The sequence below is a fragment of the Ochotona princeps genome, chromosome 14 (assembly GCF_030435755.1).
Source record: "Ochotona princeps isolate mOchPri1 chromosome 14, mOchPri1.hap1, whole genome shotgun sequence".
Classification (NCBI taxonomy): domain Eukaryota; kingdom Metazoa; phylum Chordata; class Mammalia; order Lagomorpha; family Ochotonidae; genus Ochotona; species Ochotona princeps.
Window position 1 is genome coordinate 23919803 of NC_080845.1, and position 24573 is coordinate 23944375.

Consider the following 24573-nt stretch of genomic DNA (forward strand, 5'->3'; position numbering starts at 1 on the left):
AACTCTGCGCAGAAGTTCTGAAGACATAGTGCAGGACCTTGGGCCTGGTGACTGATCAGTGGAAGAGCAGTGAAGGAGAGGGAGGCACCAGGGTGATTCTTGGTTTTTAGCTGGCAGATGGGGGCAGGATGTGCAGTAAGCAGGTGTGCAGGTGGGTGGTTGGTCCAGAAACAGACGGAGTCAATACTCATGGGTGAAAATCAAAGACACCCCTAAGTTCTCTCTTTTCTCATTTAAGGTATGTTTAGCACAAGTGTGGTCTTCTCATTGGCTTCTCGTCTATGCAGTTGTTGCTTCTCTGGGGGCAGCTCTTACCTTTCTGCTGGCCACGCCCATTGCATCACTTCCTCTGTGCTCTTGCTGTCCGTCTCTGCTGTATTGCTCGGAAGCTACTCTGGGCAGGGCAAGCATCACCCCACCTGCCAGGCTGTTCATTCTGCTCTTATTTGCTCCATGCAACTAAAGTCATTTCAGAAGCACTAATTCATGCTGCTGTGAACTTTTGTGAGGTATACTTTTGTATCTAGTAAGTTAGCAGACTTATTTACATATCCCAGTGGTGACAGTATAAATTGTTATTCCCTAATGGAAAGCAATTAGGAATGGAAATTTTAAGAACCATAAAAAATGTGCTCTCCTGTATACCTCCATTCTTCAATTGTCCCCTAGGGAGGTATCCTACAGACATAATTTTCAAAAAGTCAACATGTGAGAAAGAAAATGTTTTTGCTGTAATAATTGTTATTCTGAGAAATTGGAAATAGATGAAATACTCAGTAGTATAGGAGTAGTTAATGAAATTGTAGTGTAAACACTATGAAATCATTATGGTTCCATTAACATAATAGATGTGAATCCATAAGGAGCTGATAATGTTGGTGGAATTAAGGCTGACTTAGAAAGCAGTAGTTTTCAGATCCTAGGAGATTCCACATTGGAAGAACTAGGGATCATCTCCCTGGAAGTGGTGACATTAGTTGCGGTTGCATGTCTTTTTTTTTGGTGCCATTTGCAGCTGTTAAACGTCTGCCCCAGCCACCTCTGGGTTTCTAATTGAGCACTGGATTGACTTGTCCTTTTTTTCACGTTGACCTAACACAAGGAAACGACTGGTGTAAGAGAGCAAGAAATGAGACTGCCTACACATCATGATTGACATGTCCTTTAGTTAGAGAATAGGATCTTTATTTGGATCATTGTATCAGGTCTCAAAGAAGGAACATGATTTAATGTAGTAGGGAGATGCACTAGAATCAGAGGGCCAGTGTTTCCTGTTCTGACTTTGCTGTTTACTAGCTGTGTGACCCTTTATTAAGGTTTGCTCCCTGTAAATCTCAGCTTTCCCATTTGTGAGATGGGAAATATAGCATTGTATGAGGTCAAGCATGTGGATCATTCCACCTGGCAACTATATGAGTAAGCATTATTGTTCTTGAAGTTAATACGTTAAACTGAGGTATTTGAGTAGTGGAAAGCATGCAGATTCTGAGTTTAGGCTGTCCTGACTTTGACCAAGCCGAGCTTAAAAATCATATTTTATTTTTTTTTCCAACTTCAACTTGTAAAATGAGGACAATGTAATCTACTTTGCAGTTTTCTATGAAGGTTGGAAAAAAGAGACAGTGTTTGTCTGAGGGCTTTGTGCATTAGATAGTACCTGTCAAGACATGGCTGGTATTCACTGATTACACGTTTCCTGTTGAAATGGCAGACACTGCTGGATAGCAGGGGCAACGAACCCTTTTGGGAACAGAAGTTGGATGGCTTAGGTTGGTCAGCCCAAGACATTGTGATGTTTCTGGCCAAGCACCCGGAGGATATCAAGTCTGCTAATGGCTCTGTGTATACCTGGAGAGAAGCTTTCAACGAGACGAACCAGGCCATCCAGACCATTTCTCGCTTCATGGAGGTGAGGGGTGTGCTCAGAGGATCAGAGAATGCTTATGGTTGTTTCTCTGGGATATTGCAGTAAGGTTTGGACAAGAGGAAACTTTAAAAAGTACTGTGTAGTTTTATGTCTAGCAATATCCCTCAAGCCTTGTCATAGGGCTTGGAATAAAAATGGCATTTCATAAATGCTGCTTGAGTGAATAGACAAGCAAGCTGAATCCAGCTTTATTCTCTGTTGACTCAGCAGTGTTCCTAGCCATTGTTTTCTGGATTTTCTCATGTCTTGATTTTTCCAGTGCCTAATAGAAACAAGGGATTCCTTTAAAAAGGTGTTATTTGTGAGATATATCTAAAATCTACATCAAGCCAAAATACATTTTTAAAAGGTATAGTTATAAAAATTGTGTTACAATAATGATGAATCAAAGTGTTTTTTGGGGGGAGGGTTCTGTCTGGCTCATTGTTATGATTAAAAATTGCAAAGATAACAGAGAGAAATAATCGCATATTGTTTCAACCTTTTCTCTGTGGAAATCATTCCAAGTAGCTTATCTCTAAATACTTTCAGTATTTCTCTTCAATTTCAGTTAAAAACACATTTTTGATTGGAGAAAGGAATGCTTACTAAAGAGATGATTGGACAGTAAAGATACAAAATTCGAGCAGATAGCGCTTGCTTCTTAGGATGGGCTCTGTCCCAGCCACTGCTTACTTCCTTGGCTGCCAGAATTCTCACAAAGGTGTTCCCCTGTCAGTGTGTCAATCTCAACAAACTGGAACCCATAGCAACTGAAGTCCGGCTTATTAACAAGTCCATGGAGCTGCTGGATGAGCGAAAGTTCTGGGCCGGAGTCGTCTTCACTGGAATTACTCCAGACAGTGTTGAGCTGCCCCCTCATGTCAAGTACAAGATCCGAATGGACATTGACAATGTGGAGAGGACTAATAAAATCAAGGATGCGTAAGTGGAATCCTTCTCACTAGTCAATCTTGCGGAAGTCAGGGGCAGGTTTCTTGATGAGATATATTTAAATTAGATTATCAAGTTAATAGAAATTTCAACAGAGAAATCATTGGTGATTTAATTTTGGTACATTAATTTCTGGAGGTTATTGTTTTTTCATTTTAAAAGGTTTTGCTATAGTTTATTTCTTTAAAAAGATTTCATTTATTTATTGGTTGAAAGGCAGAATGAGAAAAAGCGGGAAGGAGGGAGATCGGGGGAGAGAGGGAGGAATGAGGGAGAAAGAGAGAGAGAGGTGTGTTCCCTCAGTGTTTTGATTACGAAATGATCACGATAGCCAAGTCTGAGTCCAGCCAAAGTCAGGAGCCTGGAGCTCTGTCCAAATCACCCTAATGGGCAGAAGGGCCCCTAGTACTTGGGCCATCTGACACTACCTTCCCAGGCATGTTAGGAGGAAGCTGGCTGAAAATTGGGATCAGAGAGACTTGAATTGGACTGTGATATGGGATGCTGGCATTGTAAGCAGCGCCTTAATTTACTGTACCACAAGATTGGTCCTAGATGATTGTTTCAAGGGTCATAAGATGTCAAATATCTTTAGATTCAACATTTTCATTCAAGGGAATTAATCCCAAAGGATGAATTCAGCAGAAAAAAAATCAAAGATTAGGGATTTTCTGTTAGCTTTATCTATTTATTATAATAAAAGACAAACAAAAAGGCAAAGGTTAAGTAAATTTGGGATGTTCACTTGATGTAGTATTATATAGCCAGTGGAGAGGATAAAAAAGACACGAGTAATATATTCATTATGATATATGTATTTAAAAAGATGTGTGCATGTCAACTGATACCAAAATGTGAGACCCCAGAATGGAAGCAGTGGCTTGGTAAGGGAGAGGGAGTGTAGGCCGTTGGATTGCTTCTTGTCTGGCTCTAAGGAATGCTTGGCCCCCTGTGGTTGGGTTTTAGGTACTGGGACCCTGGTCCTCGGGCTGATCCCTTTGAGGATATGCGGTATGTCTGGGGAGGCTTCGCGTACTTGCAGGATGTGGTGGAGCAAGCGATCATCAGGGTGCTGACTGGCACTGAGAAGAAAACTGGTGTTTATGTGCAACAGATGCCCTATCCCTGCTATGTAGATGACATGTGAGTTACCTGCAATCACTGTCTGCATTTAAAAAGTTAATTCTTTGCCAGATTGTGTGTGTGTGTGTGTGTGTGAATTGAAAGTAAGATACCAGATGTAATAAGATGGAAAATTGGTGATAGGATGCCAGGCGGTTAGCCGACAGAGGGACAGACCCATGCACATACTGGTCACCCTCCCTCCTTTCTGATCCCTGAACGTCATCACTTATTATTTTTGCATTCACATGTTTGGTCAAGATTTTCCCAGCCTGTGAATTGAAGATGAATGTTGACCTACACATGCAAGTGCACATATACACATACTCCCAAACACAGAAACAGCAGTCTAGACTGATAAAGGCAGGTTTTGTTACGAATTTGTCCATTTTTAAAGTGTTGAATCACATTTTGAAACAAATTAAATGAAACTCAACAGCAACAACAGCAATAACAAAACCTTTTTATCTTAGACTTTTAAGATAATGTTTCAGTGCCTAGTCACTCAGCCTTGAAGCTCTTTGGAGTTATTTGTTTCTTATAAGAGAGAATGGTCAGAGATGTAGATATTGCAAGCATTTGAAATATGTTGTGTCTTTTGCAAATTCTGAAATTTTCTCATTCTTTCTTGTTTTGTGTGTGTGTGCAAGGGTGTGAATGTGTGTATGTATGTGTGTATGTCGGAACCATGATGAGGAAGGAGCAGTGTCCTTTTTTTTTTTTTTGCCTTAAGCAAACTATTTCCTTATATGACCAACTGCTGCTTTTCCAGATCACCTTGAAATTATTCTATTTTTCATCTTTAAAATGACTAGCCAGAATTTTCCTAAGAAAGACCTTTCCAAAGACCTCTGAGCCAAAGTTTGCTCTAGAAAGGGTATCTTCTGACAGTCCTTCTTCACAGTAGGGCTTCAGAGGCATGAAGTAAGAGCTTTTGCTTGTTGTCATGTAGGAAGTGAGTACCTGAGTGATAAAGTTGCAATTTGAGCTTTAAGTTTAAAGGTCCAACATTTGTGTACTTTTTTTTAAACTTTGGAACACTGCATTCCATATTTTGGTTTGGAAACTAAAATATTACTGACAGGAGCCGCCTAAAGAGTATTTCTGCATTGTGGTAAGAGATAAGCTAAACAAGCCCATAGAGAGGTGACCTTGGAGATTTTGGAATTTTGTATAATAACTAGGGCTTGTATGTTGATTTTTAGTACTTTAAAGTCATGCATCTTTAACTTATCAAACATTTGGTAGTTACCTAGCTTCTAAAGCAAACCTCCAAAGAAATTTTGCTTGGCAACACTTGGTTAGCTAGGTTTTTTGATCTGCAACAAAGTACTCACAAAGCAGTTAATAACTTATATGTTTTGGGGTCCAGAGATCCCACCCTTTTGTGGCTCAAATGTGATTCCTGTAGTATGTGTACTCATTGTTATTGGCCCGTGCACCTGGCTCATCCCTGTCTCATTCTTCCCGTGCCCTTCCCGGGGGTCTCCAGCTTCCTGCGGGTGATGAGCCGGTCGATGCCTCTTTTCATGACGTTGGCCTGGATTTATTCTGTGGCTGTCATCATTAAGGGCATTGTGTATGAGAAGGAGGCGCGGCTGAAGGAGACCATGCGGATCATGGGCCTGGACAATGGCATCCTCTGGTTTAGCTGGTTCATCAGCAGCCTCATCCCTCTGCTTGTGAGTGCTGGCCTGCTCGTGGTCATTCTGAAGGTAAGGCTGCCCTCCTTTCCTTTCCCTGCAAGGGACCAGCATGGCATGGGTTAAACTAGAAGAAGAAAACTGACACTGGGAGGTCAGTGATCTCCTATTTTAGTTTTTTATAATTTTCTCCTTGTAGGACTGGGCAGGGGGAAAAGTAAGGCGCAGAGAGGGAACCATGACTTGGTTAAAGTTAGTTCAGCTAGTTAGTAGCCAAGTAGTGCTAGAAGTCAGGACCCATGCCTCCTGAGTGAGCACTATACTGTGTCCTAGGCAGTGGTCCGTGGCAGCATCAGAGATCTCTTTAATGTCTTGCATGTATTGGGTGTAGATATTCCCTGAGTTGCTTGAAACAATAATAGATTGCCTGGAAGCAGAGGATGAGGCTGAGTTTGGCCTATAGGCATTTATTAGGGACTCCTGTGAAAAGGTTGGGGAAGGGTACAGGATAGGATCATGAGAAGAGCTGGACTGTGATACAGGGGTCATCCTTGGCTCACTCTGGAGAGAATACACTTCCTGGAGTTGTCCCTCACTGAGTTGAGATGTCAGATCCACTCCAAAGGTTTAGGGTGTTTTTCACCCTGGTCACCCGAATCAGCCACTGAATGTGGGCTTCTTTGGGAAAGGTGGACCCCATGGCTAGGTACCTCTCTTCAGCCATGACAAACCTGGAGTGGTTAATACCTGTGTCTGCCCCATGCATTAATATATTTATGTCCCAATTTTTTTCTCCATCAGCTTTCATACAAGAATATATTGTATAAAAAAGAGGAGATGTTTTTGACAGAAGGAAGGAAAAAGGGATAGACAACAATGTTCAGTGTAGTATCAGTGGCCATCTGTTGTTACAAATGAGCACGAGCTGATTGCCAAGTGCTAGTCAAACAGATCCCATGCGTTTGCTGTCTTTTTATATCCTCACTAAATTATGATATAGCATTCAAGCAGATGAGGCTGCAGGAGGCCAGGGATTCATGGAGGCCACAGCAGGCTTTCAGAGCCAGGGTCCGAAGGCAGTTCTTGCTGAAAGCAACCCCTTTCTTATGCTTTGGTATCTGACTGTAATTGGGCTAAGCTCTGTCCAGGGTGGTGGCCCTGGGACCATTGTATGTGAGTGGGACCTGCTGAAACATATAATATGACAAGAGATATTTGGAAATACCTACATGAATTTGGAGGATTACAGAAATGCAGAAACCATGGGCAAATTAACATCATCTGTCTGTTAGCTTTGGATTTGGGGGAGAAAAGTTGTGTGAAATGTCACCTCCCGAAATTCTTTCCTGGGACCAATAGTACAAGTCCAGTTAACGTTACCAGTGATAGAAACAAAGAGAAAGAGCAGAAATCCCTGCCTTTGTTTTGTTCCTAACCCATCCAGGACTTTTCTGTGTAGTTTTGGTAAGTCATTTTTCTGTGGAAGCTCCCAATTTCTGCACTAGAAAAATGAGTGGCTTTATTGCATTGCATTACCTCCCAAGAGGGGTTGAAGAAATATTGAATTTTTTGAAAGACCTGCCATCGAGCATTGAAACTCGGTGAGGAAGCACATTGAATGGGTCTCTTCCTTCCCAGTTAGGAAACCTGCTGCCCTACAGTGACCCCAGCGTGGTGTTTGTCTTCCTGTCTGTGTTTGCTGTGGTGACCATCATGCAGTGCTTCTTGATCAGTACGCTCTTCTCCAGAGCCAACCTGGCCGCAGCCTGCGGGGGCATCATCTACTTCACGCTGTACCTGCCCTACGTCCTCTGTGTGGCCTGGCAGGACTATGTGGGCTTCACACTCAAGATCTTCACTGTGAGTAACTGTGCCCTTCCTGTGGCAACTGTGGCGGGTAGGCGTTGGACCTTCCCTTCCAAATAGATGAGAATAAGTCTCAGTAAGAGGAAAACAAGATGAGAGACTCTTTTCAGTGGGACTTGAACCTTTTTGCTAACGTTGAAGCTCCTTGCAGGCAGGAAGTAGGCTACCAAATTCTTTAGTCCTTTTTTTTTTACCCAGAAAGTCAGACTGTATTTTCAATCTGTCTTGAGATAAGTGGTGTGGGGAATACTTTTTAGATAATAGATTCTTCTCCTAATGATGCTGCAAAGTTATGACCACAGATAGAATTGGAGACCCTTGAGGTTCAGAAATGTCTGCTTCTTGACTCTTGTCTTCCTTGTATCCTGAGTGAGTGTGTGTGTGTGCGCGCACACACATTTTAAAACTTACTTATTTTATTTGAAAGTTAGAATTACAAAAAGAAAGCAGAGATCTGTGTGCTAGTTTACTCCCCTAGTGGCCACAAAAGTAGAGACTAGGACAGGCTGAAGCCAGAAGCCCAGAGCTTCTGGGTCTCCCTTGTGGCTGCAGAACGCCAAGCACTTGGACCCTTCTGCTGCTTTCTCAGAGTCATTAGTAAGCAGCTGGACTGGAAGTGGAATATCCTGGTCTTGAACTGGCACCTCTGTGGGATTCTGGCATTGTGGTGCCACATACCACAATGCTGGCCCATCACAATGCTGGACCAGAATGGTATTTATTTGAGTAATGTTTTCTTACTGAGTGAGACCATGAGGAGTAGGTGGCCTGACTTTCCACAAACTCCTGACTTAGACTGATTTATTTCCTTTGTATAGAATAGGAGAGGCTTTGAGGGTATGTGGATCTCTATGAGAACAATTTTCTAGCTATCCTCTGGGCCACTTACAAAGAAAGCTACCAGCCACTCACAGGATGCTTCAAGAACCTCAGTTTGGGCCTCATAGGCAGAAGTAGCCCCATTCAGGCTCTTGTAGACCTGAGTATCACACTGGCTGAGCAGGGAGCCTGAGGGGCGCTTGATGAATGGCAATGCCTGTGTGTGTATGGGGAGGCAGGGAGGGCTGACAGGGGAGGTGGGAGGGAGGGAGGGAGGCTGCTGAACCTTGGAAGCATTAAATTCTAAAAGCTTTATTCTCTATCACATATGCATTTCTGAAATGTGTGTGCATAATGAGTAGATATATAAATGGAATAGTTTCACATGCTACTAGAGAGCCCACTCCCCTAGAGGGACTGTCTGGATGAGTTCTTGCATATTCTGTAATATGCAATATTTTGCAAGTTCTAATTTCTCCAGGTGGAATTTGCATTGCAAGTGTTAGAAGAGGAGAGAGACAAAGAGATGGATATGACTTTTACTTCTTTCTTACAGAGCCTGCTGTCTCCTGTGGCTTTTGGGTTTGGCTGTGAATACTTTGCCCTTTTTGAGGAACAGGGTGTTGGGGTGCAGTGGGACAACTTCTTTAAGAGCCCCGTGGAGGAAGATGGTTTCAATCTCACCACTTCGGTCTCCATGATGCTGTTTGATGCCTTCCTATATGGGGTGATGACATGGTACATCGAGGCTGTCTTTCCAGGTACCCTGGGCTTCTACACTGCTTTGGCTATCTGTGAGACATATATGGTTTCTAGCTTTGGACTTTCATTTTTCTCCGCTTGAATTTCTGCAGGGCCTGGGACTGTGCCTGGGCTTTAGACCCTGGACCAACAAATAGTCTACGGAGAGGCAGCCAATGGTGAACGTACAACCAATACTGCTAAAACAGCTGACAGTCCTGAGCACTGTATACCAGACACTGTGAAAAATGTTTCATAGTCTGGTTCCCTTAATCCTCATAAGGCTGCTCTGAGCTAATTACTGCTGTAACAAGTACTTTTCAGATGAGAGACGCATGACTCAGCACTTAAGGAACTTGCCTGTGGCTAAATGTTGATACTTAGAAGTGAACCCCGTTAGGTTACACTAGTTCAGTCAGCCTGAGAGATTTCTGCCCAGTGTTGACTCATTTCTGTGTCTCCAGAGAGCTATTCGAGAGGGTTGTTTTCTGGGGACAGGTTGTGAATAACAGAATACAGTGGCTCCAAGGCCTTGCCTGTGATTTAATCAAATTAGCATCTAATGAAAGTTTAGTTTGATTCTTTTCTTAATAAATCATCTTGACTAAGTCTATGATGACTCTACGTTGGGATGACTTTTCATCCGAGATCTAATACCAGGAGAGTGAGGCTTAACTCTCTGCTATAAGCATAGGTATATATGAAATATCTGTCTACCCCTACCTAAATTTGTTGTTGTTGTTATTGAGGATGCTATTTTGTATGATGCAAATCTGAATTCATATTCTGAGCCCTTAGGTCTCTGGCTGAGTGACCTTTGGTTACGCTCAAGGTTCCTAGTGGAGATGGTCTCTGCCCTTTGGGGTTATTGAATACTCCTAGAAGTGCAAAATTTGTATCATTCGTAATGGGTTTCAGCAAATGTTAGTTCCCTCTCCGCCCTACCTCCTTTCCTGTCTGTTCCTTGTCTTTTGGGTGTATAAGAGAGTGAGTGACTTGGGGAATTCACAGATTGCTAGGATGGTGCTCAGCTTGCCTCACACCTGTGCTTGCTTTCAGGCCAGTATGGCATTCCCAGGCCCTGGTATTTCCCTTGCACCAAGTCCTATTGGTTTGGTGAGGAAAGCCATGAGAAGAAGCACCCTGGTTCCAGCCAGAAGGGAATATCAGAAAGTAAGTGCTGCTAACACACTCTTCCCTTAATCCAGTGCTATTGCCAACCCCCCTCCTTGACTGTTGGAGTCAAGTGAGGACTCAGAAGTCAACCGGCAAAATTTCCTTTAAAATTCTCCCATGCTGTTTGTGTGCAGTGTTATTAACTTATAGAGACTCTGTCTGGATCCCTAAGTCATGCTGCTTCTGTGTGCTTGGCTTATAGGACAGTCTGTTTTGACCTCTGTACGTCTGCCTCTCTGTTGCCATAAACATGTTTCATGCTGTTTTATCAAGCTAGAAGGAAGAGGTGGAGTGGACTGGGACTGTGTGTCTATGAAGCCTAGCCTTTGCTCTCTGCTTTGTCGTGGGTATTCATGATTAAGGTTGCCCAGACTGACATCAAGTCACTTCTTATGCTTCTTGGTCTTCTTTAGTATTCTCACCCTTCATTACCTAGAAAACTAATCCTCTCCTGGCTTCTGACCCCAGGTGGAGAAGCCCACGGTCCAGCAAAGGCTCTGCCTGCTTTTTTTTTCATGTCTTCTCAGTGTGACTTTGTTCAGTGGTTGATAGGCCTCTCTCCTCCTTTTTTTTCTTAGCTTTCAAATTTATGTTGACTCAATGATTATAATAAATCCACAAGCAATGGGAATGGGGAAGACTGGAATGTCTGAATCACAGAAATCGGCACAGCAAACTCTCTAAGGGCATGATTTGAACTCACCAGTAATCTCCCCTGTTCCTATAGTTTAGTTATTTTTAAAATATTCTGTAAATGAAGCCATATAGCAGGCCGCCTATTGAGAGTGGCCTTTTGTACTTAGGATGATTCCCTGTGATGCTCCCAAGTTGTGGAGTGTATCAGCTGTTCGTTCCTTTTCATTGTGAAGTAGTATTCCTTGGTGTGGATGTTCTAACTTCTGTGGTGTTTCTGGGTATGTTTTTAAAGCACCTGCTGGCATCCTGTATTTTGTTTGTCAGATCTTCTTTCCTCTGCAATTCTACAGCACAGATGTCTTTATTATTGTGTTTCTATCATCAATATCTATGCCCAAATTTGGCTTCACAGATGTTGATAGTCTCTGGCTTGCCTGTGAGTTGGATGGCCTGCGGGTAGAGGCACAGCCCCCAGTTTTCACACTCCTCATCAACATTCTCTGTACCTACCCCTTCTCTCTTGTCACAGTTTGTATGGAAGAAGAGCCCACCCACTTGAAGTTGGGTGTGTCCATTCAGAACCTGGTGAAGGTTTACCGCGATGGCATGAAAGTGGCTGTCGATGGCTTGGCACTGAATTTCTATGAGGGCCAGATCACCTCCTTCCTGGGACACAATGGAGCAGGGAAGACGACCACCATGTAAGATATGAGTGTGATCACAGAATCACAGTGTAGTTAGAAATGTCTGCCCAAGGAGGTCTAGGTCACAGGGGCAAAGGCAAGGCATATGGGTGTAAAATTATTATCTAATCAGGGCAGTGCTCTCAGTGCATGATTTTACTAGATGTTGTTTTATCAGCCTGAAACATAAAGGATCCTTGTAGGACTTTTCCCTTGTACTTCCTGGTATTCTCCCAAGTTCTTGGACTCGGAGGCCATGCAGATTCTGAGAAGGGGTCCCCTTTTGAGTTGGTTTGGTTAGAACAATAAGGATGAATCTGGAAGGAAGTGTTGGATGTATTAGGTGGGCTGGTAATTTTCAGACACTCTGTCTCTAAGCGTATGTGAAGAACATCTGGGAAGCTGGCTCCACACTCCTTCCCTGGGATCTGTAAGGATCTTATGATAGCAGCCTTCCAAGGAAGCAAGAGCCATGAAGTGCCAGAGGTACTCTTAGTGGCTTTTAGTGTTGCCTTGGCCATTCTAGAGGGTGTGTCTTTGGATATGATTTTCTTTTCCTGTTTTTTTTAAGATTTATTTTATTTTTATTGGAAAGTCAGATATACAGAGAGGAGGAGGAGAGACAGAGAGGAAGATCTGCTGTCTGATGATTCACTCCCCAAGTGACCAAAACGGCCCGAGCTGTGCTGATCTGAAGCCAGGAGCCCAGAGCTTCTTCTGGGTCTCCCATGTAGGCTTATGGTCTCAAGGCCTTGGGCCGTCCTCGACTGCTTTCCCAGACCACAAGCAGGGAGCTAGATGGAAAATGAGGCTGCTGGGACCAGAACTACTGCCTATATGGGATCCTGGTGCATGCAAGGCAAGGACTCTAGCATCTAGGCTACTGCACCGGGTCCTCTTTTCCTGTTTTTATCTTTTTGTTTAATGTAAATCAAAATATTATTAAATTGTCAAGAAAATGTGAATAGGTACTCCACAATTGTACCATCTAACACAGACTTCATTTTTTTTTCTTTGAATAATTTGTTCTGGTCTGTCAATTTTTTTGTGCACATGAAGTTAAGCATAAAAGATATGTTTTTACAGAATACTTTTCATTGCAAATTGGACACTTCATTTTTAAATGCTTATACTATAATTGCCATTTCTAGTGTACAGGCCCAATTCTAGTTACTCCTTAACATGGAGCACTTGTTTGTGCTGTGGTGTCTGCTGGGGTCTCTTAGGGTCCATTGGGTAGATACTGTGGGCAGGCAGTTGGTGCCCTCCACCCTCTGCCTGGCTGTGCAGCATCCAGAGGTGTGAGCTGGTCAGCTCTGACTCCTGTACTGTTTACTTCTCAGGTCCATCCTGACTGGGCTCTTCCCTCCCACCTCGGGCACGGCCTATATCCTGGGGAAGGACATCCGCTCGGAGATGAGCACCATTCGGCAGAATCTGGGTGTCTGTCCCCAGCACAATGTGCTGTTTGACATGTGAGTACCAACCCCACTTTAGGAAGAGGCCCTTTCTGAGTTTGTGTATCATCAAGTCATGGGTGGAAGGGACTTAGGCATCTCATCTTCTTTGGGCATGGCAGATCTTGTCTTCCTAGACATGTTGAGGCCTAGTTATCCCTTGATTGTAGGAAAAGTGGAAATAAGTGTCTGGATGGTAGTTGTGGTACAAGTCCAGCCAGCAGACCGAGGCTTGGCAGTAATGCTCTCCATCACTGTTATTTGGAAGAGTCCTTAGCCTACAACCCTCCCCTCCTTGGAGCAGTACTGACAGTACTGGCAGTGCCTCATGAAACCTTCGTATAGTGCCCCGTGTTTCTTGTTCCTATCCAAGTTGTCCCATGAGGAAGTAGGGCCCACAGGGTTGCTTCATGTTGAAACAGAGAAAGATCTGAGCTCTGATCTGGAGTGAGACCTTCCTCCTGGTGAACCTCGGTTGCTGTTTAACTAATTTGAACATCTTGGGCTCACATGACCCCCAGCATCTTTCCATCATTTAGTATCAGGTTTCTTGAGACTTGTGCACCATCCAGAGGTGAGAGTTGGTCCGGGTTAGTGCCGAGCCAACATTCTGATTGGTTGAGTTACAGAAAGGTCCTTTGAAAACTACACATTGAGTGCCTGAAGTTTTACGTTAGAATTGTCCAGTGGTTGGGGGCCAGGCCTAGTGGAAACCAGTTGGAAGGCATCTGTCATGCTTCCTTAGCTGACCAGGTTTGGTGACTGCTGTTCTCCTTAGAATGCTGAAACTTGTTTTTCAGAAGTTGATAAAAATCTTTTTGAAAAGACAAAGGGGAGAAAAACATAGCCAGTTTCCTCTGTTCTGGTGCATGCTGCAGGACCGAGAGCTGACCTGTCCTTCTGTCTGCAGGCTAACTGTGGAAGAGCACATCTGGTTCTATGCCCGCCTCAAAGGGCTCTCTGAGAAGCATGTGAAAGCAGAGATGGAGCAGATGGCCCTGGATGTTGGCTTGCCACCCAGCAAGCTGAAGAGCAAAACAAGTCAGCTGTCAGGTGAGCTTGCAGTTGCCTTCTCCACTCTCCCTGCCCTTTGCCTGCAAGTGGGCACTCACATGGGAGGAATAGCTCTTCCGGAATCCTGGGCTGGGTGAGTGGGAAGCAGAAACTTGTCCCAAGCCATGTTCCCAGGCGGGGTGCTTCCGTGAGCCACAGTGCACCTTCACTCACCGTCTCGGGCCGGTCCTGGAGCACGTCTCTATTTCTTGCAGGTGGAATGCAGAGAAAACTGTCTGTGGCATTGGCCTTTGTCGGGGGGTCCAAGGTTGTCATTTTGGATGAGCCCACAGCTGGTGTGGACCCTTATTCCCGCAGGGGAATATGGGAGCTGCTGCTGAAATACAGACAAGGTAATTGTCTTGTATTTATTCTGAGTCATGGACTGGGAGGGGAGTGGTTGTTGACAACTACAGTGTGTCTCAGAGCTCTTTTTGGTAGGGAAATGCAATTGCATTTCAAGGAAAATGTGAATCTTTTCTTAAAGCTCAGTGCTTGCCCATGGCGTGTAGGTGGGATGTCTGCTTTACAAGACACTTAAAGCTAATGCCTTATTACTTAGGGCCCTGCAAGAAGAGGAGAAATGGGGATAAAGGACATTTCCCCTGCGTCCTGTGTACTCCCCAACCCTCAGTGTTCCTCTGGTATAGACCTTGGATGTGTGTGTTTAATTATGTTCCCTTATAAACAGATTTGTGAGAGCCGTGTCTGTCTTTGTTCATTTGCTTGTCCCCAACATGATGCACTAAACGTATGTTTGTTGAAATAGTAGAAAAGACTTGAGTGGAATGAGAAGTGAATGGAAAGAGCAGGGACAGGATTGGCAGGATGCTTAGAGACAGTATGAGGAACACGGCTCTGGCTGGCTCCGAGATTTTGCAAAGTCATTTAACTTGTATCAGTTTTCTTACCAGTAATAAGACTGGCATTTGCTTCTGAGAGGGTAAAGTTCCATGAGAATGCACGCAAAGCAACTTGTACAGTGCCTGACACATAGTGAGTCCCCAGACAAATGCTACTCTTTTTATTCTAATGAGGATGCAGCACCAAAACCTGTATCAGTAGAGTAATGACAATGTGCTGGGTTGAAGACTGCTTCCAGAGCTCCCCCCATGCTTACTCCTGCTAATCTCTCGAAAGTCCCTCCCACTTTGAGCAGTGAGAACTGACATGCCTCATTTCCCCCACTTCTCTGTTTGTGCTCGGCAGGCCGCACCATTATTCTTTCTACACACCACATGGATGAAGCGGACATCCTGGGGGACAGGATCGCCATCATTTCCCATGGGAAGCTGTGCTGTGTAGGCTCCTCCCTGTTCCTGAAGAACCAGCTGGGAACAGGCTACTACCTGACCCTGGTGAAGAAAGATGTGGAATCCTCTCTGAGTTCCTGCAGAAATAGCAGCAGCACTGTGTCATATCTGAAAAAGGTGAGTCAGTGCTGGGCCGGGGCTGGGGCCGGGCCATCAGGACCTGATGACTGTGAATGGCTTGTCCACCTCTGCCCCATTCTTCCATACGGAAGCCACTGGCTCCATGCTTTGTGATCGCTCTGGGACTACATCATAGTTCCTACATGAAACACTTAGGAGACCTCTTCCCATTGTAATAACTCTGCTGAATTCTCTTTCCTTTTTCTTACTATGAGTGATGGATAAGATCTTTAAAGGACTGCATTACATCACAGAAGAAACTAAGAGCCTTGACTACTAAATGCACTGCTATTCCAACTCATTACCATTAAAGCTCATTGACTACGAAACAGCAGATATTTATTAAGCACCAGCTTCATGCCACAGGGACGCTGGGCGTGAAAAAGAAAAATGCTGATGTATTTTTGTGGCACTGTTGCCATTTATGATTTTTTAAACATATCGTCTCAAAGTGCAGAGCAACCCTTGAAAGAAGGTATCATGATTATTCCAGAGGAGAGAGGGATGCTTATAGGGATTAGGTAACTTAGTCAGAGTCATCGAGTGGGTAAATAATCCATTATCCAGTTACATTTTCCTGTGGACCACAGTAAGAGCCTGAGGTTTCTTTTTGTGAAACTCACGGCACCTCCTTGTATATGGTATCTCTACCTTGAACTCTAACTAATTTGTTTTTTTACTCAAGCCTCCTGAATCATAACTGTGTAAGGACCAGCAGCATCAGGGTTGCTTGGAAACTTGTTAGAGATGAAGCACCTTGGGCCCAACTCAGACCTACTGAATAAGAATCTGCTTTTTAGCAGGGTTCCCAAGGGACTGAAAACCCATGAAAGCTTGAGATGCATTGAACTCGTTGAATAGCCAGGTGACTCCCATGCCTGAGATCATTGGCGAGTGCCTGGTTGGAACGTTCATTGGCAGCCCAGTTATGTTGACAACTCTGCTTCCTGGGGTGTAATCTTTAGGAGGCAAGACCATACACACACACACACACACACACACTCACACTCACACATGCTCACACCACACCAGTCTGTGGCCACTGAAGCCGTGAGTGCCAGCTGCATGCCTCTCCAGTTCTTAATTCTGTGGAGCTTCTTGAAAGCCCTCCCAACGAAGGTGGTGGTGGCTGTACCTTGCTCAGTCCCTGACCCATTCTCACCTCCTTCTTTGCCATCAGGAGGACAGTGTTTCTCAGAGCAGTTCTGATGCTGGCCTGGGCAGCGACCATGAAAGTGACACGCTGACCATCGGTAAGGACTGTGGGGTTTCTTATTCAGGTGGTGCCTGAGCTTCCGCCAGCTGGGCAGAGTGGAGGCAGAGGAGGAGAGGTGCAGAGGCTGGTGGCGCTGACACAAGGTTTGCTGCTGGGCTGGGGCTGGGTGGCTGTGGGTGTTGCGGGCACTGGTGGTGGGTTGGCCTAATGCTTGCAGGGGAGCCTGGGGCTTTTGGGGGGAGCTGGTAGAGCTATGTTTCAATAAACTGAGGTGGTTCAGTGTTGGAGAATCCCTTCGAGGAAGGTGTATGGCTGGGTACTTGGAGGCCAGGGATGAGGAGCCGAGAGCCAAGCCACCAGGGAGAATTTGAGCTTAGTTCATAGGAAGGTCAAAGGAGCATCTTCCAGTCTTTCCTCGGTAGCTGTGCTTGGAAGGTTAGCATTACCAGCAGCATGTACTTAATAGAAATCGTGATGCTGGCCATCTATTCCCAGTCATATCAGCTGGTATTTCCTGGAAGACTTCTGCTTTTAGGAAGTATTTGATTAACCCTCTTTTAGGATAAATAGAGGTAGCTGCCTTTAGAAGTTTAGGGAGGAGTGAAATTTTTAAGGCTTATTCATAGTTTTCATTGAAATATCCCTTAACTAGCCAATAAATGCCAGGCTTGTAGCCTCCAAAAGCTGTCTATCAGTCTATCTGTCCACCATCTCTTTGTCCATCCATAAATACATCATGCACAGAGTGCTGTATTTGGCTTTGGTAATTTGAAGGCGAATAGGACTCCCTCCTCCTGCCCCTCCCCATAGCCCTCAGACAAGTGACAGAGAGCAATGACTGAAGCTTTTGGGGCGGGAGTGGTGTGTGAGCTGTGGGCTTCTCGCAGTAGGCGGAGGGAGATGGGGATGGTGGACCCACTGTGGGGCCTTTGAACCACCTTGGCACTGTGTTCTCTGCAGATGTCTCTGCTATCTCCAACCTCATCAGGAAGCATGTGTCTGAAGCTCGGCTGGTAGAAGACATTGGGCATGAGCTGACCTATGTGCTGCCATATGAAGCTGCTAAGGAAGGGGCTTTTGTGGAACTCTTCCATGAGATTGATGACCGGCTCTCGGACCTGGGAATCTCTAGTTATGGCATCTCAGAAACTACCTTGGAAGAAGTGAGTTAACTGTTAGAATATCACCTGCCTTTCAGAATATAACTACCGTCCCACTGTCAGGTAGCCTACCGCGAGTATGGGATTACCCTGGAGTAGGACCATTAAGTGTCCAGGTCATTGACATCTTAGTAATGTTAGTCCTATTTACCCACTGAATATCATAGTGGGAAATTCAGGTGACTTTGTCATAGCCAAATGTCAACTAGACCCTGGTGGCATGGGAAAGGATCGACGTTTATAGATAGTGTGTCAGTATACCAGAAGTGAATCTTTTTTATAATCATTGTAACCTCATGTAATTTTCATTGCAAGGTGAGAAAATTGATAGGGACACTGAGTTGTGATTTTGCATTCAAGACTTTAGGGCTTCAAAGGGCTTCAAAGCCCATGTTCTCTTTAGCAATGCCACTCTTAAGCAGACACTCTGACGATGTTGCAGATTTTTAGGTTGGAGGGATGATGAAAGTTGTTTGACCCAGTGGTCCACAGGCTTGACTGTGTAGTAGAATCACCTGGAAATTACTGACAGTAAAAATTCTAAGAATCAGTTCCAGAGCCTTTGAACTGGAATTTGTAGAAGCAGGACCTTGAAGTCTGTAATTTTATTCTAATTTATATTTCCTATGCAGTGGGATGTAGACTAGGCATGCAAATCATTGGTTTAATTCAGATTCTCCTCTGATGCTTAAATATCTGCCATAATATTTCCAGTAATGGTGAACTGATTTTTATCCTAATCATTCTGTTTTGGATGGTCCACCACAATGTTGGTTTGTACAAAGATTTAGAGCCACAAACCTAAAAGATGCCTTTTTGACTTATTCCTTGTAGGTTGAGAACATTTTTTGTTTTTGTGACTTAATGTCATGGCTTTAATTTAAAATGATTGGAAATGATAACTGTCATCTATGAAGAAATGTTTGCTGGCAGAAGTGACTTGCAAAGTATTGCTAGTAACTATCGTCTTAAGAGGCCAACAGGACATTCAACAATAATCGTAGCCATGATGGTTATTCTCATAATGTTGATACTTATAAGGTTCTCACCTACTTTTATTTTTCAGATATTTCTCAAAGTGGCTGAAGAGAGTGGAGTGGATGCTGAGACCTCAGGTGACCCGCTTGAGGGGGACCACATAGGCTTTGGGTGGTGCCTTCTGTCCTGACTCACCAGTATCATACCTTTCCTTTGAGTTCTTTTGTAATATTCTCACTTTTTTGTGCATTAGCTTACTATAGGTGGGGAAGGTTTGCTCTGTTACAAATATAAGAGCATGTGACACTTCTTCCTTTTGCCTTCAGATGGTACCTTGCCAGCAAGACGGAACAGACGGGCCTTTGGAGATAAGCAGAGCTGTCTTCGCCCTTTCACTGAAGACGATGCCACTGATCCAAATGATTCTGACTTAGACCCAGGTTCGTCTGGGCGAGATCTGTGTTTTGCTGTTTGAACATGCATTTCTCTTATGTCCTCACTTGTTTCCTTTTCATGACCTTTAGCTGAGGTGAGAGATTCCCTACAGGAAATGGGAGAAAATGAGAAAAGCTACTTTTCTAGCATTGTGCATGAGGTCAAACCTGAGAGAGCCCGTCATCATCATTTCTATCAGTTGTTGAGATCTTTCTTTCAAAGTATCCATGTTAAGATGGTGTCTCTGGATCCATTTGCTATTATTTTCTGTAGGGCCCAAGATTCTTGTATGTAATAAATAATATTTGATTGCTGAATAAATGTCCATTGAGTGATAGGCAAATTTTCTGGCAGAATTAATCTTACCCTTAGATTTAGATATTTTAGATGGGCATCTCCTTGCATCTAAGACTGAGATACAAAGGATAGGTAAGAGATGAGAACACTCAGTTGGAAATCATTAGCTTATTACAAGGATCTCTGTAAAAACTGAAGAACAGAAAACTGTCTCCCAATACCTTTTCGTTTGAGTGTGGGCTCTTATGTTCTCCCTGACTTCATATATTGTCTGTTCTTAGATCATTTGAAATGAGTCTACTTTGCCAAAAATATCATAGGAGACTAAGTGCTATTGTGTGTTCTCAAGTATGTCAGCCAGTTTCTGTAAGAAGCTGATGATGGCTTGTTCGCCTGGCTGACTTGTGTGAGCTTTCTCAAGGCATCTTCAGTATTTGCACTCATCAGACAGTGATCGTATGCAGAGACTGTGCTGTCAGAGAGTTTGGGTCGTAACTTTGCCTTGGATGTAAGGTTAATCATGAGAACCTGTAATTTTGAGGTAGTTCTAGTTTCAAACAGAACCTGCAAGAAAGAGGCTTGGTTAAGATACCTGGGTGAAGAGCATGATGATGTCAAGAATAGCTGAGATGACAAGTGACCTTCAGTGTTGGATTCTTGCAGAATCCAGAGAGACGGACTTGCTCAGTGGGATGGACGGCAAAGGCTCCTACCAGGTGAAGGGCTGGAAACTCACCCAGCAGCAGTTCGTGGCCCTTTTGTGGAAACGGCTGCTGATTGCCAGACGGAGTCGAAAAGGATTCTTTGCTCAGGTGAGATGTGCTGCTCCCGGCCAGGAGTTCTGGCTTCATGGGTGACTGTAGGCCCTTTTCCCATAGAGACACTATGATTTTGTGGCAAGAAGTAGATTCTGGAGCCATTTATCTGTTCTGCTTCTTGTATTTCCTGGTAAATTACATCTCTGCCTCAGGTTGCTTATCTGTAGAATGGGGATATGGCAGAGCCGTATGGGAGGATGGCAGAGCCTGATGTTCTGTGTCCCTCTGACATGTGATCACTGTTGACTCTGCGAAGTTCCCAGCCTGGTGTGTCTGTCAGGCTGCCAAAGCAGTTTAGTTTTCAGACTTAAGTTTTTTCCTAGCTGCCATGAATACTTTTTGAATACAAGTTCAGCTATGGGCTTATACCCTTGCACCCTGCACTGGCTGGTCTGGGAGGCTGGCTGGACTCCCACTGGCTTGTCCCTGGGCCTTTCTAACACTTGTCCTTTTCTTGTCATTCCCTTCCCTCTCCACTGCCTGTTTATAGATTGTCCTGCCAGCTGTGTTCGTCTGCATTGCCTTGGTGTTCAGCCTGATTGTACCACCCTTTGGCAAGTATCCGAGCCTGGAGCTTCAACCCTGGATGTACAATGAGCAGTACACATTTGTCAGGTATGTGCTTGCCTTCTGTGTCCCAGGGAATAGGAAAGCACAAGCAGACCAAGCATGTTTCTATGCTGAGGGTGAAGTGAATGGGACTGAACGGAGGAATGGTGTCATCAGCTGTGACTAAGGCCCCTGCCAAGCGACTGCTGCGTGCGTCGAAGTGCCCACAACCAGCCTGGAAACAATAGGCAGTGCTCTTTCAGCCTTCATAGCCATGTGTGTTTTAGGTAAAACAATCCACCCTGCCTAAAGTCTCTGATCAAGTAATAAAATATCCTAGTGTTAGCTGTTGTAATAATTGAGTCACAGGGCTTTTATATGCTGACAAAACAGAAACTCTGGGTTCTTGTTCTCTGCACGGTACAATTCCTAGAATTGTTATTTGTCCTTTTAAGTTCGGGATATTAGCTTGTGTTTAGTTAAGAGTAGCTACTGTGAGGCAATCCTTTCCATCAAACGAAAGGGCAAATCTTTAGTCCTGTAGAAATTATAGGCCCATAGATGGGGGATAGGCATCAGTGATATAAAAGGAAAGCTTTTATATGTAATGTAATATTATATTGTATATGATTTAGTCTATTTTTCTCCACCTCCATGTTATCTTCCTGAGCATCAAGTGTGTTTTTATGATTTCCTTTCCTATCTACTTTATGTTGCCCACAGCTGTAGAATGTAACATTTGTTTATGATCTATGCCCAATATTTTGTGTGTTTTCTGGGTATCTGCAAACATTCAATAAAATCTACCTCTTTATTTTTTTAAAATTATGGTTGTCTATGAAATAGATAATTGTGAAGTGTTTCTGAAATACAAATCTTTACTGGATTTCTTTACTTGAACTTAAAAATACCTGTGTAAATATGTTTAATTAGGATATATGTTCACACATATGTACACACACCTTTGTACATACAACATACAATTTTTCTATACAAGCTCCACTTTGGAGTGCCATGTGTTATCTGACCAGAAGCTGAGGTTTTGTGAGAGGGGGATTTCTATAGCTCATTCAATTCTGCTTTGAGTGTTTCTTAATTTAGAAAACTTTCTGTCTGATGATATCTGGTTGTAATGAGTTACTGAGATGGTGCTCTCTCATGTTTCCATAGTAATGATGCTCCAGAGGACATGGGCACCCAGGAACTGTTGAAGGCTCTCACCAAAGACCCTGGCTTTGGGACCCGATGTATGGAAGGAAACCCAATCCCGTGAGTGACACTTGAGCCAAACGCTGGCTTCTTGTTCTTGTCCCCTGGCTTGTTTCCTAATACATTGTATTTATCAGCTGCGTGTCACAGTGTGATCACCATTTGTTCTTTGAATTATCGTTTATCTCTAAAAAGCCACTGTGCTAACCTAATCAGATGGTCTAGGCGTAGCCATTTGGAGTCTTCTAACATCCTGCAAAGCTAATCATTAGAGACGTTTGCATAGTGCTTTAGAGCATTAATATTTGATTTCAGTAGCACTTTGTGCTTACTGATCAAAGATTGTTCTCTTCCTTTCTCCCCTCCTTCTTTACCTAAGTGCTTAAGTAGGTTGCTGTTGTGTAAGATATACAGCTTGCTTATTAGTTTCTTCACTTTAAAACCCGGGCAAAAACATAAATGACTCTGTTAACAACAGCAGCAAGACTGATACCTAAATACATGAGGGTGCATCAGAAAGCTCATAGAAAAATTGAATTAAGAGATGCTTATTTTTGTGTAAAAAGTTGAAATCTGTAAAATCGATTTTTCGTAACATGCATTTTTATGAACTTTATGAAGACCTTTTATATGCATGAATTTCAGTATTCTTTGCACCAAAATCATCTTTTATTTGCATTTTATATTACTTTCCTGAAGTGTCCTTGTCCAAGTTCTGTGTCAGGTTTCTAAATGGAAAACTCCAATGTAACTGTTAGCTCTGAATCGATATTACTCAGATACTAAATATTTATCAGTAGCACTATTGGCTCACAAATAACAAGATCACGAGGCAGAAAAGGACATAGGCCCAGTTTATTGGGATTTTATTAAATCTTTGAGATGGCACATTGTTTTGTAGACAAAGCAGAAGAGTGAGATGAGATGATCATGAAGTTAGCTGGATTCACTGCTGGCTGGCCAAACTCTATAGATTCATGGATTGATGCCTGTCTAGGAAGGATCTAGAAGAGTCAGAACAGGGCTAAGATTAAGCCTACAGGCTCTGAAGCTGTTGTTCTTGACATCACAGAGCTCATGGTGTTGAGTGTGGGCAGTGCTGGCTTCATGTTGGAAGCAGTCTGAGGGAGGAGACTAATGTGGCAACTCTCACTGAAATCAAATGTTATGTTTTTCAAAAGGTGGTGGAACTGAAGTAAGCTGAAACAAAGCTATTGTGTAGTTTTACCATTGGGAAAAAATAAGCTCTTAGAAGGCGGTAGGTTTTCTGATGCTGTCACACAAATTCAGAGCTTTGATCAGGAATAGAGGCCTTGTGCTTTATATTCTGGACATCTTGCAAACAACCTGACTCTTCATATATAAAACACTCTCACTGTACAAACCTGCTCCCTAATTCTCTAATTATGCCACTCTGGACTTTTAGCACATTGAGTATAAATTCCAGAATCTTTCCCAGCTCATGTCACCTGGCTTCCACTTGCCCATCTTAATTTATGTTTCGTCTTCCTCTTAGCTTATTACATTACTGCCATGCAACTTTCTTGTTGCTGCTCAGTGTAGAAACTCGTTTGCTCCCGAGGGCTTTGTACTTTCCATTGCCTTTCGTTGGAATGTTCTTTTCCCTTCAGATAATTGTCTAACATATACTCGCTCATTCCTTACATTGTAGTTGAGGTGAATTTTCTGCAGGAAGTCCATTTTGCCCTGTCATCTTTTATGCTGCTTCATTTATGACCATCTGTGATTAGAGTAACTGTTCTTTGACTCTTTCATGGGCATAATACTCAGATACAGAACAGTGTCTGACACACAGTAGACATTTGATGAATATGTGTTGTGTGATGAATGTGGATTGATCGGATTATCCAAGGTACAGCCATGTAGGCTTTTCTGTGTTTCATTGTTCTTAGTTATAAAATAGTGTTGCAGCTCATACGCTACTGGGGGGTTAGATACTCAGCTGAGATCAAGCTCATCCTTTCTGAGCAAGAAAGGCTAGAAGCATATTTGTGATTAGGATAGAATAATCCTGTACTCCTAAGACAGCAGGTAAGGCCAGGGGCTCTTGGGTGATCTACCTTTTTTTTCCTCCCTTTGCAGAGACACACCTTGCTTGGCAGGGGAGGAAGAGTGGGTCACTGCCCAAGTTCCCCAGACCATTGTGGATCTCTTCCAAAATGGCAACTGGACCATGGAGAACCCCTCACCTGCCTGCCAGTGTAGCAGTGACAAAATCAAGAAGATGCTGCCTGTGTGTCCTCCCGGGGCAGGGGGGCTGCCTCCTCCACAAGTGAGTCATGCTCAGTGTGTGACCGAGCAGATAGGGTGAAAATTGGGCTGTAATTCTCTCTAAAGAAGAAGATACCATGTTGGGATTGCTGCACAAGTCTTGACCTACCCTTTATCATAGAGAAAATCA

At 43.6% G+C, this 24573-nt stretch overlaps 1 protein-coding gene across 2 annotated transcripts in view; it reads left to right on the forward strand.

Moving 5' to 3' along the window:
• ABCA1 (ATP binding cassette subfamily A member 1) overlaps positions 1-24573 on the forward strand; it is a 120432-nt gene that overhangs the window by 73799 nt on the left and 22060 nt on the right. Inside the window, exons 12-31 of one of the 2 annotated variants that reach the window (XM_004580935.2) lie at positions 1712-1909; positions 2646-2851; positions 3827-4003; positions 5475-5697; positions 7264-7485; positions 8867-9071; positions 10111-10224; positions 11393-11564; positions 12890-13021; positions 13914-14056; positions 14272-14409; positions 15266-15486; positions 16670-16742; positions 17666-17868; positions 18932-18980; positions 19170-19283; positions 20239-20387; positions 20884-21008; positions 22113-22211; positions 24255-24444. In XM_004580935.2, coding sequence (XP_004580992.2) covers positions 1712-1909; positions 2646-2851; positions 3827-4003; positions 5475-5697; positions 7264-7485; positions 8867-9071; positions 10111-10224; positions 11393-11564; positions 12890-13021; positions 13914-14056; positions 14272-14409; positions 15266-15486; positions 16670-16742; positions 17666-17868; positions 18932-18980; positions 19170-19283; positions 20239-20387; positions 20884-21008; positions 22113-22211; positions 24255-24444 — 3153 coding nt within the window. Of the gene's footprint in view, positions 1-1711; positions 1910-2645; positions 2852-3826; positions 4004-5474; positions 5698-7263; positions 7486-8866; positions 9072-10110; positions 10225-11392; positions 11565-12889; positions 13022-13913; positions 14057-14271; positions 14410-15265; positions 15487-16669; positions 16743-16769; positions 16849-17665; positions 17869-18931; positions 18981-19169; positions 19284-20238; positions 20388-20883; positions 21009-22112; positions 22212-24254; positions 24445-24573 lie in introns of both variants that reach the window. The other variant, XM_058672950.1, reaches the window with a different exon arrangement.